Raw genomic sequence first — 22,643 nt, 5'->3', positions numbered from 1 at the left:
GGAATAATCTGGGTTGCTGTTGTCAACTGTTACTCCCACTGTGGTGTCGTCCACGTACTTCCAGCGGTGGGGTGTGTGGGTCAGGGCGTCATTAATTAGGATAAGGAAGCACAAAGGGCCCATTTTGGACCCCTGAGGTACCCCAAGTAAGGTGTAGAGGAGGAGGCCACTCCTGAAATCTCACCCCCGGTTTACGCTGGTGCAGGAAATCAGCCAGCCAGGAGACCAGGTTAGGGTGACGCCCTCGGTTGATTGCTGTGTTGATGACGGTGGTGTGGGGAACTAGGTCAAAGCCTTTCGGAAATCAATAAAAGCGAGAGAAACTGATGTTTTGCGTTTTTCAAGATTTCTGTAGGCAAAGTCCAGGAGATTAATTAGGCAGTGTGTGGTGGAGGTTGACTTGATATTGCCGTACTGTTGTGGGTCTATGAGGGGAGCAAGATGAGTGTAAGTCCACTTGAAAATGAAGGCTTCACACAGGAGGCTGGGAATGGGGGTGATAGAAATAGGCCTCAAGTAACTCGGTGATTGAGGGGTGGTGGTCTTGGGAATCGGAGTGACATATGCTGTTTTCCAGTCAGCAGGACACTGACTTTGACGGAAGGAAGCGTTAAAAATAGAGGCGAGGGGGGTGGCCAGCTCGGGGGCAAACTCCTGGTACAGTTTGATGGGGAGATCAGTGGGCGTGGTGGACCGCTTTGTTTTAAGTTGTCTTAGTGACCTGGCGACCTCATAGGCCTCAACCGTGGGGAGTGGTGTGTGTGTGTGTGTGTGTGTGTGTGTGTTGTTATCGTTCCAGCCCAGCTTATATCTTTTTCAGCTTCCTTTCCTGTCCTCTAGATCTAGGTTTGTGTGTGTGTGTGTGTTGCAAGTGTTGCAAGTATAGGCTACCTATCTTGATATCGTTACAGCACATGTCTTATTCAACTTCCTATCATGTCGTCTAGATCTTGATGTGTGTATGTGTGTGTGTCCTACAAGATGTGCCCTCCATTGTTTTCACTATATTATGTAGCTCACGGAACAATATGTGGAAATGAGTATAAGAAATCCCGTACTTGCGGGCCACTCAGCAACTCAGGACGGGTGCAGTTACCAGACGTGGCCGGGGCTGGCGGTAGCAATTTTTGGCAGTTGTCTGCTGCACGGCGCCTTGGCAGGATGGGGTGTGACGCGTTAATTCCGGGGCTCGGGGATTTCGAGTATGTTTTGACTGTTGTGGGCCTCTTGTCGCTGATTAAGTTCCTCGCGCAATTCCTGTGGGCGGTGGGGGACGGGGTGAGGACGCACTTCTGGTCCAGGCTGTGGCGGAAGCGTCTGGTGGAGGACTACGGCAAGTGGGCAGGTGAGTTGAAGTCTCCGTCAAAATGGAAAGTCAGCCTCATGACGGGCGACTCTCTCCCTGGCCTGAGGGGGATGCCAGGCTGCCGCGCCCGTCGTGGCACTCCAGAGGCACACGCTGGTACTGGACGCCAGGGTATCACAGGAAATAACTGCGTATCGTCATAGTTTTTAGTCGCAGTGACGTTTTTTGCTCGTCCTAGCCACTTTCCTTCCTGTGGAACTTTTGCGTCATGTAACCCGTGGCGGACTGCTGCCCCCAACTTATCCTTTGCTGAGGCGTACCCTGGCGGTGTGCCCGGCGAGGAGCAGGTGATGCTGAGGACAGGCGAGGACTAGTTGCTGTAGGAACGCTCCTGTAAGAACAGCGGGTCCTTTCAGCAGTGTGTCCCATTTATGTCAGAATCACTACGCGGCCCCAATATTGCCCCCACGAGAATAATAACCTTTCCAAGGTCTCACATACTGTTGTACTTCTCTAGTTTTACCGGCGCATCATACATGTGAGGGATGCCCCCCCTGGTTAGGAGGGGGGCGAAGCCCACCCGTTAGAGGTTAGGTTATGTAAAGTTCAGTTTGAGTAGTTTAAATATGCTCCCCCACCCAAAAAACCCGATTTCCCACGGGTCCCCAAAGATCGTTAGGGGAAGGGGATTAGGCCTTTTTCTTTACTTTTAAGTACTTGCGCTTTCCTATTATGGTTGAGGAACATGTATTTCGTCCCTTAACTATAATATAAAGGCATAATATCGTATTTTGGAGGCGCGGAGTCAATCTCCACAATTACCGCAATGATTATATCGGTTCATTTTAAGCTAATTCTGATAGACAAAACTTTTACATTACTTTTCTGTGATTTTCCATGGTTTAGAAGTTTTTACATTCTATTTATTTAGAAAAGAAAATTTAAGGTAAGAGACCCATCAGGACCAGGATAGTACAAGGAATGAGTAGTTGATTACATTTAGATTACATCTAGCATGAGAAAAAAAATTACATGATAGCTATATAAAAAAAAAAGTGCATGCTTCATGTATATACCATTTCCTTTGCAAACTCATATATATGTTTTACTATACTTCTAAATATTGTTATAAGGGATAGTGAGGACTATAAAGCTTCCATGTGCCAGCTTCATTAGTTTTGTTACATAGGTTATGGTAACTCCTGGTTAGTTAACCCTTTGATTTGGAGGTGTGGTTATTGAAAATATGTAACAAACATCACAGTACAACAATGTAAACGTTACCATTATGATGTATGATTCCCACCACATGTGAACTGAAATTAATTTTAGAGAAGTAAAACAATATTGTAAGGTGGAGGAGTAACTGCTTGCTGAAAGTCATTGCAACCTTGACATCTTTGCTGCAAAGAGCACAAACCAGTAAGTCAACTCTGACTCAAAGGGACTTAATTAATGCTAAGCATCTGAATATTATCTGTTCCTTTCCAAATATATATAGTAATACATCAAATCAAAATTTAAGGATAACTGAAGACAGTAAACCACTACAGCAGTATTGTCACAGTTTGCAGTTATCATTTTATTAAGAACCACTTTATAAAGAAGCCAATTACCTTTGTATTTTTGGTTATTCTATCAAAATACACATTCACACTAATGATTTAATGATATACCTGTCACATTTATATTAAATGTATGGTAAAATTGCAGTTTAACACAATACTCCCCCCTCTCCCCAAAAACAAGCTTGGGGACCTGTGGGAATGCGGGGTTTCGGGTGGGGGACACGAAATCCGTCGCAATGGCATATTTTGAGGGGGGGGGGGGAATACCCTAGATCTAGGGAAATTTCTTACATTTAGGAATTTTCTCCTCCCACCACTACTAAAATAAGTGTTTGCGACGTATTTAGTGTTCCCCATACGGAAACCGCGCATTCCCACAGGTCCCCAAGCTTGTTTTGGGAGAGAAGCGTAGTGAACCCACCAATCGATGTTCATCTCACCGGTCTGGCGTGGCGGTGGCGGCCAGCTGCTGCCTCATAAACCGCCTTCACCACACTCACGCCCTCTCGCTAGCACCACCTGTTCGGGTAGCGTGCCACTTCATCGCAAGGTTTCTATTCTGTTAGTAGAGTCCATTGCACCAAACACGGTGTATCTTCATTGTTTATCACTGACACAAGTAAAAGCACTGGCCACCCGTGATCCGCCCAGCGCGCGCCCTAGAGGCTACTGCGGATTCTGCCACAAGTGCAGGCTCTTGAACCTCCTACCCGAGCTGTTCGAACCACAGAGTTATATACCTAGAGCGCGCGCTCCCGTGTTGTGGGGCTGGCGGCGGTTGAGGCAAGCTACCCTGGCGCGGCAGCCATCTTGGGAAGCCCACTTTCCCTGACTCTGTGGTGGTGGTTTTGATGGTACCATCAAAACCACCACCACGTGGTGTTGGCTGGACTGGGCTCCCTAAGATGGCGGCCGAGGTACTTCCGGTTGCCGCACCCGAGTGTCTGGCTCGCGCGCTCTAGGTATATAATTCTGTGGTTCGAACACGTGAATCCTGACTAACCTGCTTTCGAACCAGCCACCAACAACCAAACACTATAACACTCCACGTATGTACTTACACGGAGCATCGCTATTGGCTGAATACAACTTAGACGTGTCCTCAGCAAAGAAGATTATTGGCTACTTGAGAATAACACAAACCAACTAATAAACATTAGAGAATAATTAATAACCTGAATTCGAGTGGAAAACTTCTGAACACAGGTAACCTGCGTTCGAACCTGAGAAGTAGCCCAAAAGGTTGCGTGCAGCCTTGAATACTGAGTAGCCCAATATGCTATACTCCTCGCCCAATCTAGCAACACTCATACGTGCATGTAGGGGAAAGCATAAAATACCTTATCTAACGTAACAGAACCTAAACTAAATTAATGTAGGTAATTTTTTATAAGAGGTAGACTTGAATGCGTTGATTCCGTACGAGGTAAAAAATCCCTCGAATATATTTAAACTACTCCAACCTAACTTGACCTTCTAACGGGGGGGCTTCGCCCCCCTCAACACCCCCTATGTTAAGGAGACTGGGTGATATTGCGTGGTTTCCATAGGTGGTAAAAAATCCCTCGAATATATATAAACTACTCCAACGTAACTTTACACAACCTTCCATAGGGGGGGGGCTTTGCCCCCCCATCCCTCTGCTAAGGAGGCTTAAGAGAAATCGTGTGGTTTCCGTACGTGGTAAAAAATCCTTCAAATAAATTCAAACTACTCCAACCTAACTTACCTAACTTTATATAACTTTCTAACGGGGGTGTTCACCCCCATCAACCCCTCCCCTCTGCTAAGGAGACTAGGGAATTTTCCCTATCTTTGGAAAATTTTTAGGGAAATTTTGGTGGCCCATCTTTCAGTTAATATGAGTCCCCCCCATAAAACACCGATTCCACACAGGTCCCCAGGCTCTGTCTTGGGGGGTAGGGAGATACAAGTGAGCATGCGCCATACCATGCTGCCGGAAACCATCATACATGCACACGCACTACTGATTGCGCCAGTGCGGCGTTGAGGGAGAGAAAATTGAGGTAAATTTTGAAAATTCGCTTGAGAGTTGTTTATTATTTGCGTCACGTGGTGTAACCATTAGAAATGCTCCAAATTATTTGATTTCCAACTTGAGCGTGATCATAAGTACCTTGGGTGTATTGTGACAAACTGCAATACAACCAAATGTATTACCATTTTAAAGAATACACAGCAATGGTTTGCTGTTGTAGATAGATTTTGCATATTTTTAAGCACCTCCATTGTGTAGTGGTTAGTACCTCTAGCTATGAATCCGAGGGCCTGGGTTTGCATCCTGATCTGGGCAGTTGTTCGGCAGCCCACCTCACTGTTCATCCTCCCTCTTGAGCAGGTTGATGGATGGGCATACCTGTGGAAGGTAAACTGTAGTAACCCAGATGTTGCACTTGCCTTGTATGGTTCTCATGTATCATAGCTTCAAGGGCCAATGGTATGATGCCACACACAGCATTAGTATATATGCCCCCATTTTTAATTCTACCTATAGATCTCTGAGATCGAGACTGAAAAATGATTCATCTGTTTATTAGATTTGCATCATCTAATTTCATTAGTTTTGAATAATGAGCAGCTGCATTATATATATATATATATATATATATATATATATATATATATATATATATATATATATATATATATATATATATATTTTTTTTTTTTTTTCATATTGTTGAAGAAAACTACTCAGTGCAAGGCTTATTCAATTGCCATGACTGGGACTTGTTTAAGAACGATTATTTAATCAAGTAACTTTGATTTGTATGCTTTAGTCAACTAGTTGACAGTTTAGCCGTATTTATCACTTGTAGTTCTGTTACTGATCCTTCTTTCCCTTCAGTGGTGACGGGCAGCACAGATGGCATTGGGAAGGAGTATGCCAAGGAGCTGGCCAAGAGGGGCATGAATGTGGTCCTTATATCCCGCTCCATGGATAAGCTGCAAAAAGTCTCCACAGAAATTGGTAAAGGAACTTTATGCTGGTGATGCATGTACTCATTGTTTGTATTAGAAAAAAGTTGTTGCAGTAATTCAACTTTGTGCCTCATACTTATTAATGATTGTGGATCAATGAATTGTGATGTTTTTTTAATAACTCATCTTTGTTCCTCTATTACAGACTAATGATTACAAAATAATTAAGCATTATTTTCTTCTATTTTGTGGGTGTTTTACCTAGTAAGAGTTGATAGTAATGAATTGTTCTTGCTTAAGGGGAGCGTCCGCCATTTATTAAATTACTAACGTATGATCCTGATTATATTCATGTGAAATGTATGCTTATGGGGAAGTAATATACGCTTACTATCAGATTTATAAATCAATACATAATAGCAGGAAAAAATAAAATGTATATACTTTTTTTTTAACAAACTTCAAACCAAAATTCCTCTCTCATCTAATGACCTACGCTGCTGAAAAAATACCAAAGAAACTTCAAGCAGAATCCAAAAGATTTATCGTGTAGGGATGTACCAATGTATCGGTATCAGTGGTATTGGCACATTTTAAGAGTATTGGTATCGGTATCGGATGATTTTCTGCCGATACTACCGATACTTGAAGGAGTTTTGTACGTCACATGTCACTCGTTGCAAATAATTTTGTTCAACAGAAATTGGATTTTCTAAATAGTTGAAAAAATATTAGAAAAACTGTATATATATATATATAGTAATATATATATATACACTACATAGTTTATATATATATATATATTTATATATATATATATATATATATATATATATATATATATATATATATATATATATATATATATATATATATATATATATATATATATATATATATATATATATATATATATATATATATATATATATATATATATATATATATATATATATATATATATATATATATATATATATATATATATATATATATATATATATATATATATATATATATATATATATATATATATATATATATATATATATATATATATATATATATATATATATATATATATATATATATATATATATATATATATATATATATATATATATATATATATATATATATATATATATATATATATATATATATATATATATATATATATATATATATATATATATATATATATATATTCTTAAATTTAAATAATGTATCTAAGAGTTTTTGTTACAGCCCAAGAGTTCGGGGTAGAGACAGAGGTGGTGCAGGCAGACTTTATGCATGGCCGCCCAATTTATGAAGACATTGCCAAACACCTGCAGGACAAGGAAATTGGAATCTTGGGTGAGTCAAGAGATTTTATTGTTTATTTTCTCTATTCCTTTTTCTTATTTCTTGTGTATACTCAACGAAAGTTATGGAAGAACCTTACTCCATGAATATGTTAATTTGTGTAATCTACAAACGTTGAACTCAGAACGGCTGGTAGGTTGTTAGAACTCATGTTATGAGTATATAGCTTTTTAAAAAGTAACAAAGATAATTGTAGTAATAATAATGCCGAATCTGCTGGTGACAGTAGAAGATGAAAGTCTTGATGTGCTCAGTGTTGGGCTGTGTACAAAGACATCTGTATCAATTAAATTTTGTGAATTCCACTTGAAACAGTTGTTAACCTGTCTGCTGCAATTGGCACGGATTTGACATTCATTGGTAGCCTGGTAACATATATTCCTCTGAGGCCCTCTGTGGTGGATAGTGAAGTGTTTCCCATGTGGTATTGGTATGCTGGATATCTCCTCCCAAGATGCATGACTACATTTTTCTTCATTGAATTGTAGCAGCCACTTTTTGTACCATTCCTGTAGCTTGGTGATGTCTTCTTGTAGGAAATCCGCAGTCAAGGGGTTAATAAGTAATAATGTGATATGAATTGTTGGTGATTAATACAGACTTATTTGTGTGTATCAGTTCTGTAATTAACATTGTGTTGATCAATGATCATCCTTCTAATACCAGTAATAACAGTTTGGTACAGACACCAAACATCTGGATGCCAGTACCAGCAGGCATTTTTTTTAATTTTAAGTTTTTGATATTTCTACTCAATGTCTATTGAAACATGCAGTGACTATTATAGGGGAAATTTAAAGAAAGGCAGTGCTTCCTTATTTTGGAGATGACAGTAATAAACACAACACACAGTTACTTGGTGAACATGGGGTGTCTGGGTATTGCCAAGGAGGGTGACACTACCATGTTTTCGGTGTTAAACTCATAGTTATTTTATTCTTAATTGTCTCAATTTGTTATTGCTGTAGTAAATCAGTTTTCCTCATAGTAATGACAAATATTCCTGCATTTCAGTTTTTTTTACCCAGTTCTTACTTGCAGTGAATAATGTGGGAGTAATGCTTTCCCATCCAATGGAGTTTGAGTTGGCCTCAGAGAAGGACATATGGAGCCATGTTAACGTTAATGTGGCCTCAGTGCCAGCAATGTCCAAGCTGGTGTTGCCAGGAATGCTGAGCCGTGGCAAAGGTGCCGTGGTCAATGTGGCTTCCATTGCTGGTTTCCACCCCATACCACTCATGGGTATCTACGCAGCTAGCAAGGTAACATTATCATCATCTACTGTGAGACTTAGTTATAACTTAAGGAGATACATCCTTGTCTTTATAATAGTTGTACTTTAATTTCTAAGATGTAGTGGAACATTCAGTAAATTCCTGCATTATATCATAAAACAGTATGCAATAAATAATGAATGTGATTGTTTTGAAGAGACTGCTGATAGAAAAGGAAAATGGTTTAGTGAGGATTTTGGAATGATATTGAATATGATAACTTTCAAAAAGATTATAGCTACTTTGGAGAGAGGAGAGATGCAGGTCAGTGAATGGGTTGAGAGGGGAATGGACAAAAGTTAAATATTACAAATTGAAAATTGCTTACCATTGCAAGCAGCACACTTAATGGTGCAGAGGGTGGCCTAGCATAACACATTTCAGTTGGTTATTTTTAGTGGTGGGACCTTTAACGTGTAAATTTTGTTTTGCCATTCTTTTCATATTCAGCATCAAAAGTGTGACCAAAATGTAAACAGAAGCTAATGACTCATTATCACTTCACCAAATTCACTTTACCAAATTTCAGCCAATTTGTCAATAAGCTCTTTGTATCTTCCACAATATAGGAGCCTCTCTGTATTTTTACAGGCTTTTGTTGACTACTTGTCCCAGGCCATGGAGTGGGAGTACCGTGGCTCTGGCATCATTATGCAGACCCTCACACCTGCCTATGTCTCTACAAACATGACCAAGTTCTCTGAGCTTGTTCATAAACCTGGTGAGTGTCCCTTAATGTCTACACCATTATTAGGAGGAGTTCATTCAGAAGTACAAAGAATTCTGAAGTCATCCCAGCCCTTCTTAAATTAATATTATTTGTTTATTGTATAGCATCTCTATGATTTCCATCCCAGGGTAAAATGCCAGAATACAGTAGTGTCACCGTACTTGCAAGAATATGGGCAATAGAAACACTTGAATATGAAAAATAATTATATATTAGGTTCCAAGGATCCATATATTATGAAGGGTATATGGAGGGATGCCCACCAAGTTTACAATGTGCATGTATTCCCTGTATGCTTATACTACTAAAATTAGGTAGACCATAGAGCCAAGTTTTTAAATTCCCACTAAACAACTTCAAAGTATTGTGTGTATATGTGTGATATACTATATAAATTTTTCAAGGATCTAATTCATATGCTCCATTTCAGGCCTCCTTATTCCCACTGCATCAACTTATGCTGCAAGTGCCATTAACACCCTGGGCTATGCTCGACGCAGTGCTGGCTACTGGCCACATGGTATTCAAGTGAGTGTCATTACGGTGTTAAAAGCACTTGTAAGTGTAGATAAAGATACAAATAAAAGATGCTAGTTAATGAAGATGATGTAATAAATTGGCAAAATGTAATTAAAAAACATTTGTTTGTAGAGCAACAAAAAGAGTGTTGTAAAAAATATAAAAAAAGCCCGCTACTCACCGCTCCCACAACAGACAAAAGTAAAGAGTGGCCAAAAGAGAGGTCAATTTCGGGTGGAGAGGTGTCTTGATACACTCTTCTTGAAAGAGGTCAAGTCATTGGTAGGAGGAAATGCAGATGAAGGAAGGCTGTTCCAGACTTTACCACTGTAAGGGATGAAAGAGTGAAGATGCTGGTTAACTCTTGCATAAGGGGTTTGGAAAGTATAGGGATGAGCTAGAGTGGACAGTTGAGTGCAGCAGGGCCATGGGAGAGTGGGAGGCATGCAACCACAAAACACTTCTGATATCTTCATATATCTCTTTCAGACTTACTTGGTGGAGAACTATATTAACTCATGGATGTTCATGCTTGGCAACCACATGTGGAACTCTCTTCTCTTGCGCACCATGAAGAAGAATCAGGCGTAAGCATACACCATATTAGTACTAAGGAAGATCAGGAACTGTGTGAATGGAAATTGTGCAGTCACTCAGTGACTGTATAAAGTTGCAACTGGCAAGAAATCTCACAAAAATGTTACACCATCACAAAATATGAATTATAAAGTATTAACTTACCTGGATTATTGCCTATATCCTTAAGATGGCTGCATGTATTTCCTGCTGGACAATATATACATCAACAAATATCTCTGTGTTCCAATATATATGTCCTTGCACCTTATCATGGACTGGATAACCCTGAGACACATACATACAGTACAGCAACTTCAGTTTCATTTTCCATAATATCTAAATCTGACACAGCTAGTCTCTTCCTTGAACAGTAAAATTCCAGCCTAACAAAGATTGTTGCTTTCATGATACATTAGTTAGGCAGTTCAGAGAACAGCATTATGTCAGTTTTCCAATGAAACAATATTTCATTTGATTTGTCTTGTTTTACATCTTGCCTGCCTCTTTGGCACTGTAACAATAGTAATGATCTATGTAGCAGAAATTCTCTTCATTGTTTATTATATGGGATGCTATTGCCAGAATCATGAGTGGTTCTAAATCCCAATTAATACATTCTATTTGATTCTGACTTCAACTGTTAAGCAGGAATTTTAGTGCATTATTCATTATTTTTCACTCATTAACATAGTGTACCTTACTCTGTTATTGAAGATAAATGTTAAGGATTTATATAATAGATCCACCTTTGCATCCAAGAGCCTGCCTGTTTTGCATGCTGTTGTGCCAACACTCATACAATTTGACAAAGTGAAGGGTGGATTTTTCTTTCTTTCCAATTATTCTCTTCCTGTTGTAAAATATTGATGTACAGTAAACCCTCCCTAAGTCAGATCGATATCAGTCAATCTTCTTGTTGTTTGGGTAATTTTCAGCACTTGTAATGATGGGATAGACAAACACTGAATAAACTAAAGTCCATATATTCTATGGAAAGTGACAGAGAACGAATGAGTAGTGCAGTCGCATTATAGAGCCGAGGTGAACTAGAGCTCGAGGCGCTGAGGGGCCCCGGGGGATAACTTTGCTGACACCACAGGATTAGCTCAAGGCCGCATGGCTTAGGTGCCAACAGCAGTTTTTTTTCCAACATAGTATATTCTATATGATACAAACAAAGGTATGTATATCGAAAAAAAAAAAAGTTAAAATAGCCAAAATAAACAAATGAATGTAGTTGGCACTTATTAGTGCCTCTTTAGAGTGCCATACGGGATGGCATGACGTCATTGCATGCCATAGGCCACAATATGAGGGCTTGCCTATACATGCTGAACCGAGTTTTGGTAAGGCTCCATACACCCTGAACATGTGATGTACGCATGTACAACATCGGTTCCTCAGCCAAACTTTAGTTATGTTGTACACATGTACAACATTTAGGAAATCCGGTAACGAAGGGGTTAATACACCTTAGCATCTGTTTGTTAGTAAAATAATAGAGTTTTAAGATTAATGGTTTACCGTAAGAACATAAGGAGTCTGCTAGAGACTAGTGGGCCTATACAAGGCAGTTCCTGAAAGGGGTGTGCAAAGTTGTGGGGACCTTTGACCCCTTAGTAGACTTATCTCAAACTTTGAGGTGGCTCATCTGTCAGTGCAGACTGCTCTCAATCTAAATACATTACTTTATTTGTCGGAGATAGAAAGTAAATTTCCTTAAAGATGTCCTCCCCAGATTTTTTAAATTTATTTTTCTTTTTGTTTAATTATTTAATTTTATTTACTTATTATTTTTTGTGCTTGGTCATGTCATTTCTTAAGGTGCAACACTTACTCTTCTGAAGTAGACCTTTTCAGTTTGGTGTTGCATGAATTTCATTCTTCCTTAGGATATTAAAACTGGAAGCTGCAACAACTAACAATATCTGACTCTGCCACTCAAATGAGCAAGATAAAGCTTATGTTTGTTTAGGGTAGAAGTGCTTGCAAAATTAATTTCTTTACCACCTTTATAGCTTGATAATGTCCTCTTGGAATATGTTCATCTCACATTATTTTAAAGAAAGTAATGAATAATTTTGAAAGGGTACCATATGCATAAAATTTGTTAATGGAAGCAGAGCTGACTTAAAAACGTTAGTCCCCTAATAACGATACTCAAAGATTGTAAGATAGCTCACAAATAATTTTTAGCTACAGTGAAAATTAGTCAAAATAAGTCAAAATCCTCAAGGAGTAATATCATTAACTGCACGTCTAACATGGTCATGTATTTAACCCTCAGACTTTGGGTGTAGTTACCATATATTACTCATCATGGCTTTGGGTGTAGTTATTTAACACAAGTCATTTCACACAGGAATGTTTCAGGGAATGTTGCGAAAATGGGTCATACGTACTTCTGTTATTTTTAGCATAAATTTCAGCAGTTGGGAACCCCCTCCTGTCAGTCAGTGATACGGCACCTGTCGAGATGTACAAAAGTCACATGAAAACATTGCAGTCTATGGGGAAAAACATATCACATCAAATTTTTACATTTTTTATCTCTGAAACTACTAAATGTGACTGAACAAACTCTATTGTGCTGATATTGGACATTTTTGTTCATCATCAGTGTATTTTTTTGCATCCAAAAATACCCAGAATCATCTGAGTGTCCAGAAATGTCCAGAAAGACACAGCTAATGTACCTTGACCCACATTCCCACCTCTCCTACTCCCACTAAAGCTCAAGTTAAGATTTGCAACATAAATCATCATCAAGTTCAAGGTAAGGGGAATCTAATGACACTAAGATGAACTTGATCGGAGTGATAGGAATGTTGGAAATGAACTGAGAAAAATAACTAGTGATTGGCGGCCATAAAAGATTCCTTTCAGACACGGGATCTGCTTATCCTAGCCTTGGGACAAAGCGTGGGGTACGGTACAGTACAGAATTTTGCTTATTTTTCCATACCTAAATCATACTGTATTGTACTTCAAGGAAAATATGATACCTTAATTCTGTACAGTACATTCTGACAAAATATCATCTGTACCATAGTGCTTCGTAATGCCAGCCTTGGCTTGTGCTGGGTGAGAGCCAGAGGGCAAGTGTAACATTTGGGTTACCACAGTTTATCTTCCCCAAGTTTCCCTGGGTACTCATTTATCAATCAACCCAAAGTGAGGGTAAAAGGTGGTAGCATGTGAGCCAACTGCTCAGACCGGGATTTAAACCTAGATTTATGGATTCATAGCTAGGATATGCTAACTGCTACATCATGGAGGGGCTTTTAGCTCTGGGCATTCAACCATTCTGCTATACTTCACATGCAGGCTGATATTGTCTCCAGGGTAACTAATCATGCTTACATTACATGGCTGTTATAATCTTGCCATTGTTACCACTCATCTACTTTATGCCTGCCTCCACCTCACCCCCAAGGCTTCAATATGTTAGAGGAGACACTCCACAGTCATTGGTTGCACTGCAAATTAGATAAGAACTCAACAATGCCACTGCACAAAATAACACTTGGAATTGAAGCTTCGATAACAACCATGTGTATGAGATTCAGACTGTCACAATCATAGTCACTGTAAAAATAAAGTTGATTGCTCAACATTTTGTTATTTTCACCCAAATATCAGTGACTTTAAAGCACTAGTGGCAGTTAAAAATCAGCACCATTGAATATAATTTGCACTTAGATTTCTATTGTTTGAACAAGTAAGTACTACACTTGTAAGAGCACTGTCTACTGTGGTGTTCAATTTTTTTTTCCACTGGATTGTTGTATTTTTAAGTACAACCCATTACCTTAATTAGTTGTATATTGTTTTTGCTATGTATTTCTATACTTTTTTAATACTTTAATATTTTCATTTTTATATCCTTTTATTTTTTGATATTTTGTTTCCAGATAATATACCAGTATATGTTCTTTTATTTAGTAACTCAGATTTTCTTAACATATCATTCTTCAGTGACCATATTCATATCCTTTATAGCAGCATGAGAATTAGAGTTCTTTGATTTTTCAGCACGAGCCGAGGGTAGCAAGTGCCAGTGTGTCCAGGTGTTATTGCAAGGCTGGGTGGAGCACCTTGGACGTGTCTCTCATAGTTGCTCTCTCCTCTGCCTTCCTCACTTCTAAGTTATCTGAACATTACAGTTGGCTCTTGGTAAATAATGGGTTGAAGGAGTTAAGCTTGTGTTTGTAGGATCCCTTATACTTTGCTGATAGGATTAGCAGGTATACTACCTTATGATAAATATGAGACAGCCTTCCTCTTAACATATATTAATTAATAAGCTATGCATTTCAACCATTATAATCTTCTACAATATATATATCTATATATATATATATATATATATATATATATATATATATATATATATATATATATATATATATATATATATATATATATATATATATATATATATATATATATATATATATATATATATATATATATATATATATATATATATATATATATATATATATATATATATATATATATATATATATATATATATATATATATATATATATATATATATATACATTATATATATATATATATATATATATATATATATATATATATATATATATATATATATATATATATATATATATATATATATATATCAGATTCCATTCAATTCAACAATTGGATATAGTCCAACGTGCTTTACTGAAGCAAAGAATATTGTCAAAACTACTACAGTGTTCATAATAATGAAATTCATTGAATCAGTGTTCTTTTGAAATTCTAGTATTTTTACCAGGGTATCTTAGCATCCCATATTGTCTTAAGAACATAGGCTTAGCTCATGAAGATTGTTATTATTATTATTATCATTATTATTATTATTATTATTATTATTATTATTATTATTATTATCATTATTATTAATATTATTATTATTATTATTATTATTATTATTATTATTATTATTATTATTATTATTATTATTATTATTATTATTATTATTATTATTATTATTATTATTATTATTATTATATTTATTATTGTTATTATTTTATTAATATTATTTTATAATTATTATTATTATTATTATTATTATTATTATTATTATTATTATTATTATTATTATTATTGTTATTATTGTTATTATTATTATTGATTCGTAGCTGCATGTACTCATAGGATTTAATGTATGGAAGTGAAACATTTATATAGAGACTTTGCAATCATCTCAGAATTTAGTTGTCAAGATTACTCTGTGGCTATGCATTATTTACTTTCCTCTTGAGCACCCCTTCTGACAGTGTTATCTAGAACACTGCTCAGAAAATTATTCCCTTTGTTGAGTTTCTTTAAGATATGGCAATGAGTGACACCCAAGGCAGTGCTTACAGGCCTTGTAGCTAGATTAACTAGATTAAGAAGAGAATTCATGGCCTTCTCAAGGAGGTTTTCTTATTAGTCTTGGTATTTTAAAGAAGCAGGTATGTATTTAGATTCAGTGACATAAGCATAGGCCTAGAGTTAATAATTGAAGTCAAGGTTGTGTCCTACTGACTTCTCTATCTTTGTGCTTCAAGTTATTATCTCTAAATTCAAGAAATAACTTGCGCACACACACAAACACACACACACACACACACACACACACACACACACACACACACACATGCAGATAAAACAGTTTCTTCTGTTCCAAAGCACCAATAAGTGTGTTTGGCATAAGATACAAACATCCTCAGCTGAGTGATTTTTGCACAGTCTGTACCGTCCATGTGCACACCCAACAAATGAAGTTGTGATAGAGCTAATGTATGATTGAGAATCAGCATGAAAGATGTAGAGAATAACATTTAGGTCTTTAAGGCATAGATATCTTGAGTTCTTACCAATTTAAAGCCTCAATAAGTATTATACAAATATATGCACATATACAATGTATAACATAATAAAAGGCAAGCTATGCATTAGTAGTAATATCAGTTAGGGGAGTAGTGGTGCTGTATATCTGTTCATTTTTTTCTACCCCCATATATTGGGAGACCTATATCAAGGCATATTCTAATGTAAGCAATTTTTATATGGTGTATTTTTATAGAGAGGTATTTTATTAGAAATTAACAAATACAAATTTATTTTTATACTTATTAATAGGAAATGTACATAAATACTCACCAGAAGTTAACATGCCAAATCTTTTTTATCACTGTATCAAGTATTAAGACAACTCACCATCTTAATGATGTTCTCTGTTTGAATTATGTTTGCTGTAACAACTAACACTTAGCCTTGGAGACCACTTCATTAGGTGCCCCTGTATTTGTGAATAATTCCCACCTGCTCTCTTTTCCTGCAAATAATAATTACTCCCATGACTGTTAACCGAATTATGTTTTATTGTTCTGTTTTTAGAGTGGCCTTTTAGCTGGTGAGGTTACCAAACTGACCGAACTGAGGAAGTTTTGCAAGCAATGGTTAACTCTTCAGTCTGGAAGGTGTTAGAAATACATTTTTAATAAGTATATTGCTGTTACCTTCCCTGTACTGCTTCTGTCTAGTTGAAATTCACTTCAGAACATGTAACAAGTTATATAAGATGTTTCTAATGTTTTATGTTGCTTTCTTAATGACTCCCATAGATTTTAGGGGGCAAGAGTTTTGAATCTGCTATCTGTACGACATACCTACCTTTATTTTGCATGTATCATGCATATGTATGTGTATATTTAGCTGAGTGGCCTAAAGCTACCCACATGCTGCCCTTAACCCTAGATTACTATCGTTGTCGGACTAACGTGGTTACTATCAATGTCCGGAATTCTGGACAAATTTTGTGGGCTTGAAAACACATATAGGAATGGTACAAAGTTTAATTACAAAATTTTTACTTAAACTAGAATACATTCTTAATTCTATGACCTATAAACTTAACATATTACCCAAAATATATATAACATTATGGAAAAAATAAATAAAAAAATGTTTGAAACTTTAAAAAAATGCTACATTTCCCTAATGAAGGCACCCCTGCCAGGCATGCAGTGTTGGCTGATTGTGTTGAAATGTGCCACATGTGGAGTTCACATGTCCCCTGAAATGTTCCAGCCTCGGAAGCCCTTATACCTGCATTATACTTGATATGTCATAATTATTATCGTCCGGAATTCCGGACAATTGGGAATAGTTCAGGAATTAAGCACGGGAAAAACACAAACGTACCTCATGCACCAAGGGCAGAATGCTAACTGAGATGTAATGGCCGTACAGCACCGTACGTCTAACAAATTTCCTTCCGCGACGCAAATTAACCTCCCATGCCAGGATTCCAGACAACGATTGTAATCTAGGGTTAAGACCACCCATCAACCCAGACTCTGGATTACCTCTCCAAAGAGAGGCTCAAAGATGAACTCGGGGGGCAGCATGAGCCAAAACAAGATGGTGCCACTATAAACACTTGTCTGCATTAGAACAGGCTGGGTTGACCATCAGGGCCCACCAGGGAGCATATATATGTATATATATATATATATATATATATATATATATATATATATATATATATATATATATATATATATATATATATATATATATATATATATATATATATATATATATATATATATATATATATATATATATATATATATATATATATATATATATATATATATATATTTGATTGATTGATAGTTTACTGTTGCAAGTAAACAACAAAGGAGAAGGGAGGAACATGCCATCCCAACCCCCAGGCAGTACATAGTGTGATTATACAACTAAGGATACATGAGGAAGTAGCACCAGGAAACTAAAAGATACAATGGTAGGGACGAGTGCTAAAAAAATAAAGGCCTTGATTTATTCAGGGGAGTAGACATAAGGGACTGAGCATATGAACTACAATCTAGGGGCAAATGCAGGATACTCACTGAGCACAGCTGAAAGAATATTATACACACACACACACACACATATATATATATATATATATATATATATATATATATATATATATATATATATATATATATATATATATATATATATATATATATATATATATATATATATATATATTCAACACTAAACATCCTCGGTCTATCCTTAACTCAGAATCTTAACTGGAAACTTCACATCTCTTCTCTCACTAAATCAGCTTCCTCGAGGTTGGGCGTTCTGTATCGTCTCCGCCAGTTCTTCTTCCCAGCACAGTTGCTGTCCATATGCAAAGGCCTTGTCCGCCCTCGTATGGAGTATACATCTCGTGTGGGGGGGCTCCACTCACACAGCTCTCTTGGACAGAATGAAGTCTAAGGCTCTTCGTCTCATCATCTCTCCTCCTTTTACCGATAGTCTTCTACCTCTTAAATTCCGCCGCCATGTTGCCTCTCTTTCTATCTTCTATTGATATTTTCATGCTGACTGCTCTTCTGAACTTGCTAACTGCATGCCTACCCCCCTCCTGTGGCCTCGCCACATGCGACTTTCTACTCAAGCTCATCCCTTTACTGTCCAAATCAGTTACACACGAGTTACCCAGCACCTTCATTCTTTCATCCCTCACGCAGGTAAACTCTGGAACAATCTTCCTGCATCTGTATTTCCTCCTGCCTACGACTTGAACTCTTTCAAGAGTAGGGTATCAGGACACCTCTCTCCGAATTTGATCTCTCTTTTGGCCACTCCTCTGAGCACTTTTTGTGGTAACAGCGAATAGCTGCCTTTTTTTTCATTATTGTTTCCTTTTTTTTCCCTTGAGCTGCTTCCTCTGCTGTAAAATATATATATATATATATATATATATATATATATATATATATAGATATATATATATAAATATATATATATATATATAATTTTTTTTTTTTTTTTTTTTTACGTCGTTGCCTGTTGCGCCGGTAGGCATCTTCCTGGTGGGGCCTGATGGTCGGCCCAAGGCTTCTTCCAGGTGGGGCCTGATGTTCGGCCCAGCCCGTTCTGGCGCAGGCGAGTGTTTATAGTGGCGCCATCACCATATATATATAAATATAATATATATATATATATATATATATATATATATATATATATATATATATATATATATATATATATATATATATATATTATCCGAGGTTCTCGGTCCTCGAGTTTCGCGCTCAATCCTAAATTCTTACCATCCCGACTTTGGCGCATTATCGCCCCGAGTTTCGCGTTGCGTTGACATGTACGGGTCACGTCTACCAACCGTCGGCGTCACGCGCGATTTTAAGGCGGTGTCACACTGGCCGTTTTCCTCCAACCGTTGGGGCTATTGGCAACCGGGAGCGAGTTGTCGGTTGTCCGTACGGATGGAAAACGGTTGGGGGTACGATCAACCGCGCGGCTGTACATAAACAGACGACGGCAGTGGCTGAGGAGTGAGGAGCAGTGGAAAATGGCCAACCAAGAAACTCGTAAAGTAGACTGGCAAAGCTGCTTTGTTCACCATGTAATCGACACAGGGCAACTATTTTGTTTACGTTGTGAATACGGACAACCGACCCTGGCCATATGTGACGCACACCCAGAAAAGTTGGAGTTGCCGGTCGCCCCTATCGCTAACGCGGTTGGAGGAAAAAGGCCCAGTGTGACACCAGCAGCTTAAAGGGGCGGTCACACAAGCTAGTTTCTCAGGAATTTCCCACCGAAATTATCTCCCGACAATTTTCACCCTTGAATTTATCCTCAAGTTTGGTCACACAGAGGACTGTTGCATTCTGGGATATATCAGCTGAAAAGCAAAACAAACAATGGATCCAGACGTTGCAGAGTTTGCTTTGTGGTGTTTGCTGGAAAAAAGAAAAAAAATGAAAAGTAAGCATTTGTTGGTTCGTGAGTGGTTAGCTTGGAGACAGAGGGAGAGTGTTACAGCTTGTTACCGTTAATTAAATGCCACAAGAACTTAGCACTGAGGACCAAGACATGATAATGGAGTGGTTACGCTTGGACAAGACTCGAGTCTAAGACCTGCTCAACCTGATTGCTCCAAGCTTATCTACCTTCGTGGAACTCACTGTGGTACTGGAAAAAAAAAACACGAATAGCTACTAAGCCGATCAGCTGATACGCTCTTCTTCTTGTGGCCACAACTTACCGACCTCACGAGAAAATAACCGACATGCTGGTGACAGTTTCTGACCAGAATTTCGATGAGTTTCTCGTGAAATGCACCCGACTTTGAATGTCTGTACAAAAGTCTCGAGAAACTAGCGGTTGGGTGACCGTGTTCACACTTGCTAGGGCGAGATTCACAGAGATGCGTGCTAATGTCCCGCGGTAAAAGCTACGAACTAATGATTTAACTATCAACGTTGACTTCAGATTCACAAAGCTTTCGTTTCGTCATAGTTAGAGGCCGCTGATTGGATGAGCGCCGTCGATGACGTCATCGGACTCGGCCAATCACAAGCGTGTATTCAGAACTGTCAGCTAATCCTAAGGCAGCCGGCCGCCTTCAGCTGGGGCTTCAAAACGATCCGTTTTCTCTTCACATTTTCTTCCTTTTTACACGGTACGTATTTTGAGATAACAAGGGAGTAAAGTGGGGAAAAAAAGTCAGCTTCTCCACGGGCCGGAACAAATAAGCGCTTTTTCAGTGTTTTCAATACCCCGAGTTTCGCGATCCGCGAGTTTAGCGCTATACCTGCGGAACGAAGCAAGCGCGAAACTCGGGAGGGTACTGTATATATATATATATATATATATATATATATATATATATATATATATATATATATATATATATATATATATATATATTGTTTATAGATTTTTTAAATGGTAAATCATTTCTTTCTGTGGCCCTGTAAGAATCTCAGTTGGTAGGGGTGAGGGAGGCGTGACCCTGTGGAAGTGGCTTGCAGGGAGGATTTCTACAAAACAGGTCAAAGGAGGTAGACTCTGTCAATCCTTCGTAATTCAAAGGTATTGTGACAATTTCCATGTTCTATTATTATTATTATTATTATTATTATTATTATTATTATTATTATTATTTCTATTATATTTAATTTATTTTATTTTTGTTTTGTTTGCTGTGTGTTGCCTTTGTAGCACCGGTCCGGAACCATACTCTATCCCAGGAACAGATACGACGCATATTTATTATTAAAAAAATATAATAAACAATTAATTAAATGTTTACGATGATGCATGTCTGCATATATTTCTTTTACTCTGTATATTTTTTTATCGAATCTGGCAACCGATGGCATCCCACTGAAAGACTACATATATTGGTTCTCGCCCGTCAGTCAGTCTCAGACGTGGACCACCATTGACACGCTTCTCACACTCAGACGTACTTGAAGGTTTGTAGATTTCAAGTGACTCAGGACCGCGGGGCACACAGCGGGGCTTGCTGGGATGAAGCACGCGATCAGCAGCAGCGTAGTAGCCTTGGTGGTGCTGATGGCGGCGGCGGCACGAAGCAGAACCGTCGAGGAGGTGAGGACTTTTCGGCGTGATCCTTTTTGAGGCCTTAAAAAGAAGGTGGGCGGGACATCTCATCCATGACTCGTGTTCACGCTGAAATACAATAGCTCTTACGTTTTTTTTCGTGTGTGTGTGTGTGTGTCCCAGAATTATTCTCAATTCCTCTTTCCAGACTCTAACTTTCTGGATATTATGCCGGGTACTAAGTTTCTAAATTGTATGTCAGGACTGGAAGGACACACTGACTAGGCTATACTTTTTCCTTCACGGGGATTGGCAAGATAATACGCGTTCATGCTATTACTGTTTACCAAGGCGCTTCAGCCCATTCCTGTTCTCTTTCTGGCTTATTTTCGTGGACTAGGCTTGCACTGACTGTTCCGTCTCGGTGTGTTCATCTACTCAAGTGGTTCACTCTCAGGGCCGTACCCAGGGGGGGTTGGGGGGGGGGGCAAATGACCCCTCCCCCCCATCTGCTAAAATCGATAAGCATTATCTACCATTTTCTTCATAATCAACTTCAGGCCTGCTTGCAGACTGTATGGATTCTCGATCTATCTCTTTAAGTTTTCCTCGAATTCATTTTGTGAGGCTGACACCTGCAAATTAGGTTGGTGAGGCATTTACCGTCTATTCGGATACTAGTGTTGTCCCACTTTAATTTCTTAAGTACATCTAAGCAAGCAATGAATAATTTTGGAGATTGCCACTTTTTAAAAAAATAATATTCTCCTTTTCCTTGTGGAGTTTAATTTTTATTAGTTGCCGAACTCTCTCTCTCTCTCTCTCTCTCTCTCTCTCTCTCTCTCTCTCTCTCTCTCTCTCTCTCTGATTAATGTTATTTACGTTTTTAGTGCACAAATGCTTACTTATCCATTTTTATCTACGTATCCATCTATCTG

At 37.9% G+C, this 22,643-nt stretch overlaps 2 protein-coding genes across 2 annotated transcripts in view; both read left to right on the top strand.

The window, feature by feature from the left end:
* Positions 1-773: 773 nt before the first annotated feature.
* LOC126999028 (inactive hydroxysteroid dehydrogenase-like protein 1) lies at positions 774-14,622 on the top strand. The gene is made up of 8 exons (XM_050861356.1): positions 774-1,345; positions 5,744-5,866; positions 7,066-7,176; positions 8,227-8,447; positions 9,051-9,180; positions 9,620-9,717; positions 10,198-10,295; positions 14,323-14,622. Exons 1-8 carry the CDS (start codon positions 982-984, stop codon positions 14,336-14,338), a joined length of 1,161 nt encoding a protein of 386 aa, XP_050717313.1. The 5' UTR covers positions 774-981; the 3' UTR covers positions 14,339-14,622.
* A 6,659-nt stretch (positions 14,623-21,281) lies between these two features.
* The window catches only part of LOC126999074 (uncharacterized), a 5,676-nt gene continuing 4,314 nt past the window's right edge, over positions 21,282-22,643 (top strand). The window contains exon 1 of the mRNA XM_050861449.1: positions 21,282-21,753. Coding sequence (XP_050717406.1) covers positions 21,673-21,753 — 81 coding nt within the window. The 5' untranslated portion in view covers positions 21,282-21,672. The remainder of the gene's footprint in view (positions 21,754-22,643) is intronic.

Source organism: Eriocheir sinensis, chromosome 15, assembly GCF_024679095.1.
Source record: "Eriocheir sinensis breed Jianghai 21 chromosome 15, ASM2467909v1, whole genome shotgun sequence".
Taxonomy (NCBI): Eukaryota; Metazoa; Arthropoda; class Malacostraca; order Decapoda; family Varunidae; genus Eriocheir; species Eriocheir sinensis.
The sequence above is the reverse complement of the archived record's forward strand: the minus strand, read 5'-3'. Positions and strand labels throughout refer to the sequence as shown.